Source organism: Cottoperca gobio, chromosome 24 (assembly GCF_900634415.1).
Source record: "Cottoperca gobio chromosome 24, fCotGob3.1, whole genome shotgun sequence".
Classification (NCBI taxonomy): Eukaryota; Metazoa; Chordata; class Actinopteri; order Perciformes; family Bovichtidae; genus Cottoperca; species Cottoperca gobio.
The window spans coordinates 13,372,107-13,386,196 of record NC_041378.1 but is presented as its reverse complement, the minus strand read 5'-3'; the positions used below and the strand labels follow the sequence as shown (position 1 = coordinate 13,386,196).

Here is a 14,090-nt window from a genome sequence, read left to right as displayed (position 1 = left end):
CAGGACATAAAAGGTTACCAGAAGGAACTGAACATATTTGCAGCACCGTACTTTTTTTTTTAGTGTGTGTGTGTGTGTGTGTGTGTGTGTGTGTGTGTGTGTGTGTGTGTGTGTGTGTGTGTGTGTGTGTGTGTGTGTGTGTGTGTGAACAAAAAGCCACTCAACATAAATATTCTGACAATGGAGTTAAAATTACATTTTCCGACCGTCCCTTGTTGCAAATGGTTCTTCATACATTTCAAAAGTTACCAAATATGTAAATTTGGATGCCGAAGAAATTCTGAAAATAATTCCACCACATCCTTTGTTGACCTGTGTTAACAGACAGGGCTGACTCTAAACTGGCATAACCTTTGTGTCCAACACGTCTTGTGGCCCCTTTTTTAAAGCAACTTGAGAGAAATGTGTTCGATTGGCTGTATAAGTAAAAATGACTCGACTCTTTGTTATTGTGATGGACATCACTGTTTAAACTTTTAAAAATCTAATTCAAAAACATCAAAGTGATGTCTCATTGTGTGCAAGGCAAAGATAATTGATCACTCAACTCTCACCCTTTAATATGTGTAGAAAATATATGTCAACAAAGTAACCCTGATATTATACCCCAGTAAAATACAGAATAGAATTCAAAATCCTTCTCCTGACTTACAAAGCAATTAATGGTCAGGCTCCAGCATATCTTAAAGATCTCATAGTACCTTATAAACCAACTAGAGCATTACGCTCCCAGACTGCAGGGTTACTTGTGGTTCCTAGAGTCTCTAAGAGTACAATGGGAGCCAGAGCCTTCAGCTATCAAGCTCCTCTCCAGTGGAACCAGCTTCCAGTTTGTGTTCGGGAGGCAGACACACTCTCCACATTTAAGAGTAGGCTAAAGACTTTCCTTTTTGATAAAGCTTATAGTTAGGGCTGGCTCAGGTTTGCCCTGGATCAGCCCCTAGTTATGCTGCTATAGGCTTAGACTGCCGGGGGACACCTCCCTGCTCTCTTCCTTCTCTTCCTCTCTCCTCCCCTCCCTCCCCTCTCTTCTTCTCCCTTCTTCTCCCTCTCTATCTGTATGCATTTATGTAAATGTATGTTACTACCTCACCATCCGGGGTATCATCCCCGGAGTGTCTGTCTCTCATGTGGCAGGTTGCCACTGATAAAGTTTACGTCAGGATCATGAATCGTGACAGCGCCTGCTGCCCTGGTCCTGCTGGACACCGGGAAGCCTTATTGACATTTTCCTGGATTCATCCATACTTTCTATTTTTTTTTTTTACAACACAACATAATTTCTGTCAAATGTTGTATTTGTACTATGTTGTTTATCCTGTACACACGACATCTATTGCACGTCTGTCCGTCCTGGGAGAGGGATCCCTCCTCAGTTGCTCTCCCTGAGGTTTCTTCCATTTTTCCCCCTTTAATTATGGGGTTTCTTTTAGGAAGTTTTTCCTTGTGCGATGCGAGAGTCTAAGGACAGAGAGTGTCGTAACCTGTACAGTCTGTAAAGCACACTGAGACAAATATATAATTTGTGATATTGGGCTATACACATAAATTTGAATTTGAATTTGAATTAGAATATTCTCTTCAGGGAGAATTGCACTTCAGTTGACTTTGATTTGACTGCTGGTCACAGGGACACATTTTAACGACGTACTGCTTCATCTGACATTTTATTATACAATTTGGACAACATTTTATCATCTGAGTCAAAAGCTGGTCTTTTTTCGAAATATCCAATGAAATATTTCTCTAATTTTATTGTATCTACAACCACAAAACCAGAGACTTGTGCAGAAACAGTGTTGGTTATCTGTTTGATTAGATTTACTGCAGACAGGCTGACACCTTTGACCTTCAATTTGACAAATGTTCTAATCCAGAGAAAGTTCTCTGACTCTTAATCTACCTCTGATAATAAATGAAGACAAAAGAGATGTAACAACTATTAATTGGTTCTCATTTTTATTAAAGTTTGGTCATTTAGAGTTTCCAATTATTGCATATTTTGGGAATGTGGGAGGAAACCGGAGTACCCGGAGAAAAACCTAGCCAACACGGGGGGAGAACATGCGGCGCTCGCTGTCGAGCCTGAGACCAATTTGCCTTGGGAGACCCTACCAGGAGCACTAGGCTCCAGACAGCACAGCTCTCAGGTTCATAGGGACACACAAACCTCTCCACCACGATAAGGTGATGGTTCCCAGAGAACTTTATATATTTTTTCTAAACGGGCACATCCTTCCTAAGAGTGTGAATTCATCGTTTCAAGATGAACTCCAGTGATTGTCCAGTCAGAAGATAGGAGAGTGAACTTGTTCTGTTCCAGCGCTGATGCATTCGCTGTATTTAGTTTTTTTTGTTTTTGTTTTTTGGATATCAGCTCTCCTTTGTCAAATTGTCAATTTAGTTTGTATTTGTTTTTGTTTTTTGGATATCTTTCTAAGAGTGTGAATTCATCGTTTCAAGATGAACTCCAGTGATTGTCCAGTCAGAAGATAGGAGAGTGAACTTGTTCTGTTCCAGCGCGGATGCATTCGCTGTATTTTTTTGTTTTTTGTTTTTTGGATATCAGCTCTCCTTTGTCAAATTGTCAATTTAGTTTGTATTTGTTTTTGTTTTTTTTGGATATCTTTCTAAGAGTGTGAATTCATCGCTTCAAGATGAACTCCAGTGATTGTCCAGTCAGAAGATAGAGAATATTTAGTCTGTTCCAGCACTGATGCATTGGCTGAAGGGGTTCCTCAGGAACTTGGCTGCGGTGGCGAACATCCTACGGATGGCGGGGAACTTCTGTTTCCTCTGAGGTGGTGGCGTCGATCCATTCACTAGCTCGATGACTTCAGTTTGAGAGACTGATGTGTTTATCTCGATGAAGGGAGCAACTCTTCTAGATTTGCGGCAGAAAGCCTTCTTGACTTTGGTCATGAAGCTGACGTTTTTTCTTGAAGACTTCTGCAGCTGCGCTTTTAATGACTTGGCAACGGCTTCTTCAAACTTCCCATCTTTGGACACCATGGCAGCCTGCAGCCTTGCAGCAGATCCAAACTGGTGGCAAAGCTCTTTATAGACGGGGATGTGGATGTTTTCAACTGTCTGTGTGAGAGAGAGACTTCCAACAGTACTCTCGCTCAGTCGTTCCAACATCACCTCTAAATCCACGTTGTATATTGTTGTCTTGGTGGAGTGAACGATGTGATCCACCAGCTTACTAACAAAACAGACGAGAAAGGTCTGATCTCTCTGTGGCAGCTCCTCTTCTGTTTTGCCTTTTCTGTCGGGTTTATGGTTCTGCTCTTCTGTAGTAAAGACTGAGAAGTCTAAAATCTCTGATGAAGAGCAGAGTGCTTCCTCTTCTTCTTCTTCTTCTTTGCCTGATTTCTGTGGCAGCTCCTGTGTGGTAATAACAGGAAGCTGTATGATGTCACAGGTTGAGACGTCTGAAACATCTGATGAAGAGCAGAGTGCTTCCTCTTCTTCTTCTTCTTCTTTGCCTGATTTCTGTGGCAGCTCCTGTGTTGTAATAACAGGAAGCTGTATGATGTCACAGGTTGAGACGTCTGAAACATCTGATGAAGAGCAGAGTGCTTCCTCTTCTTCTTCTTTGCCTGATTTCTGTGGCAGCTCCTGTGTTGTAATAACAGGAAGCTGTATGATGTCACAGGTTGAGACGTCTGAAACATCTGATGAAGAGCAGAGTGCTTCCTCTTCTTCTTCTTCTTTGCCTGATTTCTGTGGCAGCTCCTGTGTGGTAATAACAGGAAGCTGTATGATGTCACAGGTTGAGACGTCTGAAACATCTGATGAAGGGCAGGTTGCTTTCCCTTCTTTCCCTTCTGTGGCTAATTGTACGAAGTCAATCAATATTTTGCAGATATAGTTAACTATGTCATCCACGGTAGATGTTGACTGCAGTGAAGATTGAGTGGTCTTATGAAGTGCCCGGTTCACTCTCTCCGTCACCTCTTCTGCAAACAGCTTCAGTATTGTTACAGAGTTGTCGGACCTCTTCTGTTGGAATCCTAGTGCTGCACCAAAACTGTAGTCAAATGATTCCCCAAAGCTGGCTTGAATAACTTCCTCTGTCACGCTGCTCAAATTACGCCATTGCGGATAATCGGTAGTGTTCCTGAAAAGAAAAACAGTCAGGCATTAGTTAACTGATCTGGACTCTAATAATTACAAGGTAACAAAATGCTGCTGGAATGAGTCCTAAAACCCCAAATGAGTTAGCATTTTAGCACTTCCTGTTCCCTCGTCTCCAAATCAATGTTTTTTAATGGATTTTTGGTTAGATGCCTAATAATAAGGGTTGTGGTAAACAGAAGCTGAAGAGATTTTAACGTTTTGTTCAAAAGACTTCTTGCACACTCCGCTCTTCACTGGCATGCATTTACTTGATTGCATTTAGGCATCAAAAATTATAAAAGTGGTGTTCGTTTGTGGAGAGCATCTTGTTGAACAAAACTTGTCGGTATCATAAACGTTTTCTGCAATAATCCAAAGTGCAACGGAAAAATCCCATTGTCTTTTTGTCAATGTAACCAGAGCGATGCTAACTTCCAGCTTTGCTTACAGAAATACTGGGAAAGTGAATAAAACGGTGTTTGGCTGTGAACCTTTGACTTACAATGTGGGAAAGAAGTTTTTGGCATCCTCCTCCTTGCTTTGAACCTGAGGTGCCACATACTCCAGGATCGTGGCGGTGACCGAATCTAAGATGTCATGACACATGTCGGACATCAGACAGAATGTGTCTGAGACCATTTGGTAATTTTTTAACATCATCCATTCTCTAAAAAAAAGATTAGGAATGGTTTAGCAAAACAAACATTTGACCAAATTTCTGATCTTATTTGCTTTAAGAAATGTAACTTATAACTTACTCATGTGAGATGTCCGACATATATGAATTGATCAACGGGGCAAAATAACCAAATGTGAACGAAGGCACGTCCAATGTGCTAGAGTCCAGTTCTAAAGGTTCATCTGATGGAATCTAGAAAGAAAAACAATCAGGTTTTAAGAGCCAGGCATATTTTACACTCCAACAAAACACTTCTCATTAGGATGTTTGAAATGTGACAAAATGATTAATAGTTGTTGTACTTCCTTCACAAATTCAATTCATAAAGCATCTCTTAAGTAAATCTGAAAGTTTACTTTCAGACAGACCACATTTGATTTGATCACAAATAGTTAATTGAAGATTGCTGTAAACGTCTTTCCAAATCAGGCCAGATTTTCTTACCTTGTAATCCATGTCGAGATCGTTAATGTCCATGTCGAGTTCGTCAATATCCATGTACAGTTGGTTAATATCCATGTTGAGTTTGTTAATAATATCCATGTTGAATTCGTTAATATCCATGTTGAATTCGTTAATATCCATGTTGAGTGGTAATGTGTGCAACAAGGAATAATACTTTCTCAATATATGATGTAGGATGTATGATGTATGATGTCATATGTCATATGACATCATACAGCCTATGTTATGTAATAGGGCTTTGATCCTTGGTTCAGATTCCATGCATGCACGCACGCACCTACGCACGCACGCACGCACGCAGGCGTGCACCCAAGCACACACGTACTCATGCACGCATTTTGGATTAATAGTTTTGGGGAAAAGTAAGTAACGCCTCCGTGTGTATGGAAGCCCACAAGGCTCAATGGTACTGAGTGCTTGAACATGATTTCAACAGAGATGAATGAACATTTCAAATGTTGAAATATTCAATTAATTAAACCTTTATTTAGTAACACCGCTATAACAGCATCGTTGCAGGATTACGTGCAAGACGAGTGCTGTAGTCGCACGTCATGGTGAGCTCGGACTGTGTTCAGCGTTCAAAAACACTCCCAATAAGTTAAATACAGACTCATTTTTACTGTTCGGTGTGTTTTTGGGGTTTAAGTTTTCGGTTCTTCGAAGAACACGATGTGACGTGAGGCTGTTAGCTAACTAGCTTCCTAACAAACTTCACTAGCTTTCTTTGTCGTAGCATCCACGCTAGCTAATGTTATCATAAAGTAGTTGACTGAGACTTAACGTTAATGAGGTGCTCAGCTACGGTCAATAAACCTAACGCTAGCTAGCTGTTATGGATTTTATTGCACCAGAATGAGCTGTCTTTGGTATATGGGTATATGTTGTAAAAATGTATCAAGGGGAGAAACGTAGGCAGGATATGTTTTGGGTAAACTGATATTTAAACGCAGCAGTGAGAACATCGTTTTAAATCAATGACTAGTTCTGCAATGTGACTGAAAACACAGAGTCACGGTTGCAAATATTATTATTTTTTTAATGGTGCAAAAACTGAACAAGAAGGTGATATAAGTAATATAAATCATGCGAGGTTTTCATCTCAAACGCAGTTTAAATTAGCCCCAATTTTACCAGCTCCGACATTAAAATCACATATGCACCGATCTATCAAATAATCCAATAATATTCTGAAATGGGCCTATCTGCATAATGAGTACTTTTATTTTTGGTACTTTTGGTATATATTTTGAGGCTACTTTTACTAAGTAACGTTTGAATGCAGGACTTTAACTTGTACTTTTACTTTATTAAAAATCGCAATATCAGTATATAAATGTTAGAGTTAATGATTACTTTCACCAATGGAAATAACTTTTCTGATGGCAGAACTATTGACAGAACAGGCTGTGCATTGTTCTTCATGTGTAATGTGTTTTGTACTCGGCATGTTTTAGTCTGACATCTAATGGTTAGTCCTGCATGAGTTTGGGTGCCCAACAAGCAGTTTTCACAAGACCATAGGCTGACCAAGACAACGCCAGGCATGCTAGTTTTGTGTTAAGTGAGCTAATCGGCAAGAAACTGAAGCCTCATTCAGAAAGTGAATTTGTCTCGAAGCACCGTCTCAAATCGGATTACTGACACGGCACAAGAATGTTTGAAAAAACACTGAAGGACACCGCAAGAGATTTCCAGTTTTTATCTTTGACCTGCGATGAGACAACGGACAAAGCAAATACTGCCCAACTAGCTCACCTGGTAGAGCGGGCGCCCCACACACAAACTCTGAGTCCTTGCCGCAGCGGCCTGGGGTTTGAATCCGACCCGTGGACCGCAGCCACTGCACGTCATCCCCCTTCTCTAACACTTTCCAATCATAAATTGTACCATCATTAAAGGCATAGAAAGCCCAAAGAATAATCTGCGGTAGACGATGGATGGATGGAGCTCATTCTGGTGCAATAAAATCCATAACAGCTAGCTAGCGTTAGGTTTATTGACCGTAGCTGAGCACCTCATTAACGTTAAGTCTCAGTCAACTACTTTATGATAACATTAGCTAGCGTGGATGCTACGACAAAGAAAGTTAGTGAAGTTTATTAGGAAGCTAGTTAGCTAACAGCCTCACGTCACATCGTGTTCTTCGAAGAACCTAAAACTTAAACCCCAAAAACACACCGAACAGTAAAAACGAGTCTGTATTGAGTATGCATGGAATCTGAACCAAGGACCAAAGCCCTATTACATAACTGGCCTGGGAACGCCTCAGGATCCCCCAGTCGGAGCTGGAGGATGTGGCCCGGAGAAGGGTAGATTGGGGTTCCTTACTGGAGCTGCTGCCCCCGCGACCCGATCCCGGATAAGCGGTAGACGATGGATGGATGGATGGATGGATGGATTGATGGATGGATGGATGGATGGATGGACATCTGTTTTATGATATTAGAACACATGTGTCAAACTCAAGGCCCGCGGGCCAGATGTTGATGCAGACGGAAGACTGTTTCAAGAAAGATGGGAAGGCGAATACTTGTTTGTGCTTCAAGGAGAAAGACCGGTATGTCTTTTGTGTTACGAGGCGGTGTCGGTTGTCAAAGAGTACAATCTGCGTCGACATTTTGACACCAAACACGGAGCTAAGTACGCTAAAGCTAGCCTTCAAGAAAAGCAACAAATTGCCCAAGAATTAAAAGGCAAACTGCGGTCGCAGCAGAGTTTGTTTATGAAATCCACAGCCAAAAACGAGGCCGCGGTGAAAGCTAGCTTCATTGTGGCTGAAGAAATCGCCCACGCTTCCAAGTCTTTTTCAGAGGGAGCGTTTTTGAAGCAGTGCATGCTGAAGGTCTGTGAGCAGGTGTGTCCCGACCAGTTACAGACTTTTAAAAATGTCAGTTTATCAAGAAACACTATCGCCGACCGAGTGAAGGAACTAGCAGAAAATCTTACAACACAACTGGCCGAGGAGACACGCAGCTACACAGCTTTTTCATTAGCTGTTGATGAAAGCACAGATAACACGGACACAGCGCAGTTATCAATTTTTATTAGAGGCGTAAAGTCGGACCTCTCTATCACTGAGGAGCTGTTGGATGTGGCTGCAATGCATGGGACCACGACGGGACAGGACATTTTTGATGCGGTGGAGAAGTCCGTAAGTAAAAATGCATTGCAGTGGGAAAACTTGGTAGGATTAACTACAGACGGTGCACCGGCAATGTGTGGAGGAAAAGTGGGCTTGGTTGGACTAATGAAGAGGAAAATGCAAAAAATGAACTGTCACACGCCTCTGATAACGTATCATTGCATTATCCATCAAGAAGCTTTGTGTGGGAAGGTGCTGGGGATGGAGGACATTGTGACCACAGTCATGAAAACAGTGAACTTCATTCGGGCGCGTGGCCTGAATCACCGTCAGTTCCAGCAGTTTTTGCTGGAGATGGGCTCGGAACACGGGGATGTGCTGTACCATACAGAAGTGCGGTGGCTGAGTAGGAGCAAAGTCCTCAAGCGATTTTTTGAGCTCAGGGAAGACATTGCTCTTTTTATGCAGAGTAAAGGAAAACTCATGTCTGAACTATCAGATCCAAAGTGGATGTGTGACTTTGCTGTGTTGTGTGACATAACCGACCATCTCGCCCAGCTGAATCAGAAGCTGCAGGGACGCAAACAAGTCATCACGCAGATGTCCGACACGATCACGGCTTTCCAGCGTAAATTGGACTTATGGATGTGGCAAGTGAAACAGGACAATCTTGTCCACTTTCCTGTTTGTCAGAGCATGTCAGCCTCATTTCCCGAGACTTTTTCATGTGCTCAGTTGGCTACCAAACTGAGCTGGTTAAAGACTGAGTTTGATCGGCGCTTCTCTGACTTCAGAGCACAACAGTCTGGCTTTGACATCTTTGTCAATCCTTTCACCACCGATGTCTGCACTGCACCCCAACACCTTCAGATGGAGCTAATTGAGCTTCAAAGCGACAGTGGCCTGAGAACAAAGTTCCAGGATGCTGCAATCCAGGACTTTTACCGTCTGCTGCCCCCTGGTTTGATGCCACAGCTTCGACTTCATGCTGCCCGTGTTCTGTCCATGTTTGGGAGCACCTATCTGTGCGAACAGTTTTTTTCCATAATGAATCTGAACAAAAACAAGCACAGATCACGCCTCACGGATAACAACCTCCATGCTGTTCTACGCATCAACCTTTATTTTGGTATTTTTAGTTGATTACATTTACATTACATGATTTATGTGTAGCTGCTGTTGTAATTATTGAATGTTTGCAGGTCTTATGTGTGTATGCAGACAAATTGTTGTCATCAACCCATCAGTTGGATGCAAGGCTGTGTGCAGCCTTTTTTTGTAAAATGCTACATGTGTCATACATGTTCTTTGCAGCTCAGTTTTATGTTATTTTTCTTTATTCACTTGGACAGTTTGATCCTTCATTAATGGAGTTATTTGGGTTTTCATAAGCTGACAAAATTTAAAAGGATTTATGTTAGAGCAACAAGCAAACATATGTTTTCTATGCAACTGTAATTGTCACTTGAATAAGTTATAATAAATAATGAGTTATTTAACATTAAGGAGTAGTTACATTTATTTTACATTACATTCGATTACATTTAGTTACATTTATAAGTTACATCTGGCCCTTTGAGGACAGCCATTATGCTGATGTGGCCCTCGGTGAAAATGAGTTTGACACCCCTGTATTAGAACCTTGATTTTGAACTGGAAACCCAGATATAAGGTCACTAACTTTTCATATGAACATAAAGTGTTTTTATTTGATCTATTGCACATAATCTAAAGAAAATATGGATAATGTTTGAGTTGAAGCACTATACTTGTGACAGTCGGAACTGCTGAGCAAATAAAGTGACTTCTCATCAGTGGCGCTTTACTGCCTTCACAGAAGTGAAATTTACATCAACGTTCCTCGTATGTGGATACCTGAATTATCTGGATTCATAATCAAGAGTTACCTATACATGATAAAATATACAACAAACTGTTTATACACTTAAATAACACTAAACCAAATGTAGTTAGATACTGTGAGCAAAAAGCCACTCAACATAAATATTCTGAGTGGAGTTCAAATTAAATTTTCCGACCGTCCCTTGTTGCAAATGGTTCTTCATACATTTCAAAAGTTACCAAATATGTAAATTTGGATGCCGAAGAAATTCTGAAAATAATTCCACCACATCCTTTGTTGACCTGTGTTAACAGACAGGGCTGACTCTAAACTGGCATAACCTTTGTGTCCAACACGTCTTGTGGCCCCTTTTTTAAAGCAACTTGAGAGAAATGTGTACGATTGGCTGTATAAGTAAAAATGACTCGACTCTTTGTTATTGTGATGGACATCACTGTTTAAACTTTTAAAAATCTAATTCAAAAACATCAAAGTGATGTCTCATTGTGTGCAAGGCAAAGAGAATTGATCACTCAACTCTCACCCTTTAATATGTGTAGAAAATATATGTCAACAAAGTAACCCTGATATTCTCTTCAGGGAGAATTGTACTCCAGTTGACTTTGATTTGACTGCTGGTCACAATTTGAGTTGAGGTTTTACAATTTGGACAACATTTTATCATCGGAGTCAAAAGCTGCTCTTTATTTGAAATATCCAGTGAAATATTTCTCTAATTTTATTGTATCTACAACCACAAAACCAGAGACTTGTGCAGAAACAGTGTTGGTTATCTGTTTGATTAGATTTACTGCAGACAGGCTGACACCTTTGACCTTCAATTTGACAAATGTTCTAATCCAGAGAAAGTTCTCTGACTCTTAATCTACCTCTGATAATAAATGAAGACAAAAGAGATGTAACAACTATTAATTGGTTCTCATTTTTATTAAAGTTTGGTCATTTAGAGTTTCCAATTATTGCATATTTTGGGAATGTGGGAGGAAACCGGAGTACCCGGAGAAAAACCTAGCCAACACGGGGGGAGAACATGCGGCGCTCGCTGTCGAGCCTGAGACCAATTTGCCTTGGGAGACCCTACCAGGAGCACTAGGCTCCAGACAGCACAGCTCTCAGGTTCATAGGGACACACAAACCTCTCCACCACGATAAGGTGATGGTTCCCAGAGAACTTTATATATTTTTTCTAAACTGGCACATCCTTCCTAAGAGTGTGAATTCATCGTTTCAAGATGAACTCCAGTGATTGTCCAGTCAGAAGATAGGAGAGTGAACTTGTTCTGTTCCAGCGCTGATGCATTCGCTGTATTTAGTTTTTTTTGTTTTTGTTTTTTGGATATCAGCTCTCCTTTGTCAAATTGTCAATTTAGTTTGTATTTGTTTTTGTTTTTTGGATATCTTTCTAAGAGTGTGAATTCATCGTTTCAAGATGAACTCCAGTGATTGTCCAGTCAGAAGATAGGAGAGGGAACTTGTTCTGTTCCAGCGCGGATGCATTCGCTGTATTTTTTTGTTTTTTGTTTTTTGGATATCAGCTCTCCTTTGTCAAATTGTCAATTTAGTTTGTATTTGTTTTTGTTTTTTTTGGATATCTTTCTAAGAGTGTGAATTCATCGCTTCAAGATGAACTCCAGTGATTGTCCAGTCAGAAGATAGAGAATATTTAGTCTGTTCCAGCACTGATGCATTGGCTGAAGGGGTTCCTCAGGAACTTGGCTGCGGTGGCGAACATCCTACGGATGGCGGGGAACTTCTGTTTCCTCTGAGGTGGTGGCGTCGATCCATTCACTAGCTCGATGACTTCAGTTTGAGAGACTGATGTGTTTATCTCGATGAAGGGAGCAACTCTTCTAGATTTGCGGCAGAAAGCCTTCTTGACTTTGGTCATGAAGCTGACGTTTTTTCTTGAAGACTTCTGCAGCTGCGCTTTTAATGACTTGGCAACGGCTTCTTCAAACTTCCCATCTTTGGACACCATGGCAGCCTGCAGCCTTGCAGCAGATCCAAACTGGTGGCAAAGCTCTTTATAGACGGGGATGTGGATGTTTTCAACTGTCTGTGTGAGAGAGAGACTTCCAACAGTACTCTCGCTCAGTCGTTCCAACATCACCTCTAAATCCACGTTGTATATTGTTGTCTTGGTGGAGTGAACGATGTGATCCACCAGCTTACTAACAAAACAGACGAGAAAGGTCTGATCTCTCTGTGGCAGCTCCTCTTCTGTTTTGCCTTTTCTGTCGGGTTTATGGTTCTGCTCTTCTGTAGTAAAGACTGAGAAGTCTAAAATCTCTGATGAAGAGCAGAGTGCTTCCTCTTCTTCTTCTTCTTCTTCTTTGCCTGATTTCTGTGGCAGCTCCTGTGTGGTAATAACAGGAAGCTGTATGATGTCACAGGTTGAGACGTCTGAAACATCTGATGAAGAGCAGAGTGCGTCCTCTTCTTCTTCTTCTTCTTTGCCTGATTTCTGTGGCAGCTTCTGTGTTGTAATAACAGGAAGCTGTATGATGTCACAGGTTGAGACGTCTGAAACATCTGATGAAGAGCAGAGTGCTTCCTCTTCTTCTTCTTTGCCTGATTTCTGTGGCAGCTCCTGTGTTGTAATAACAGGAAGCTGTATGATGTCACAGGTTGAGACGTCTGAAACATCTGATGAAGAGCAGAGTGCTTCCTCTTCTTCTTCTTCTTTGCCTGATTTCTGTGGCAGCTCCTGTGTGGTAATAACAGGAAGCTGTATGATGTCACAGGTTGAGACGTCTGAAACATCTGATGAAGGGCAGGTTGCTTTCCCTTCTTTCCCTTCTGTGGCTAATTGTACGAAGTCAATCAATATTTTGCAGATATAGTTAACTATGTCATCCACGGTAGATGTTGACTGCAGTGAAGATTGAGTGGTCTTATGAAGTGCCCGGTTCACTCTCTCCGTCACCTCTTCTGCAAACAGCTTCAGTATTGTTACAGAGTTGTCGGACCTCTTCTGTTGGAATCCTAGTGCTGCACCAAAACTGTAGTCAAATGATTCCCCAAAGCTGGCTTGAATAACTTCCTCTGTCACGCTGCTCAAATTACGCCATTGCGGATAATCGGTAGTGTTCCTGAAAAGAAAAACAGTCAGGCATTAGTTAACTGATCTGGACTCTAATAATTACAAGGTAACAAAATGCTGCTGGAATGAGTCCTAAAACCCCAAATGAGTTAGCATTTTAGCACTTCCTGTTCCCTCGTCTCCAAATCAATGTTTTTTAATGGATTTTTGGTTAGATGCCTAATAATAAGGGTTGTGGTAAACAGAAGCTGAAGAGATTTTAACGTTTTGTTCAAAAGACTTCTTGCACACTCCGCTCTTCACTGGCATGCATTTACTTGATTGCATTTAGGCATCAAAAATTATAAAAGTGGTGTTCGTTTGTGGAGAGCATCTTGTTGAACAAAACTTGTCGGTATCATAAACGTTTTCTGCAATAATCCAAAGTGCAACGGAAAAATCCCATTGTCTTTTTGTCAATGTAACCAGAGCGATGCTAACTTCCAGCTTTGCTTACAGAAATACTGGGAAAGTGAATAAAACGGTGTTTGGCTGTGAACCTTTGACTTACAATGTGGGAAAGAAGTTTTTGGCATCCTCCTCCTTGCTTTGAACCTGAGGTGCCACATACTCCAGGATCGTGGCGGTGACCGAATCTAAGATGTCATGACACATGTCGGACATCAGACAGAATGTGTCTGAGACCATTTGGTAATTTTTTAACATCATCCATTCTCTAAAAAAAAGATTAGGAATGGTTTAGCAAAACAAACATTTGACCAAATTTCTGATCTTATTTGCTTTAAGAAATGTAACTTGTAACTTACTCATGTGAGATGTCCGACATATATGA

General features: G+C 41.1%; 1 protein-coding gene across 1 annotated transcript; it reads left to right on the top strand.

Annotated features, from left to right (window-relative positions):
• The first annotated feature begins 6,158 nt into the window (after positions 1-6,158).
• LOC115003924 (general transcription factor II-I repeat domain-containing protein 2-like) lies at positions 6,159-9,798 on the top strand. Its single transcript, XM_029425862.1, has 2 exons — positions 6,159-6,197; positions 7,737-9,798. Exons 1-2 carry the CDS (start codon positions 6,159-6,161, stop codon positions 9,492-9,494), a joined length of 1,797 nt encoding a protein of 598 aa, XP_029281722.1. The 3' UTR covers positions 9,495-9,798.
• The last annotated feature ends 4,292 nt before the right edge of the window (positions 9,799-14,090 follow it).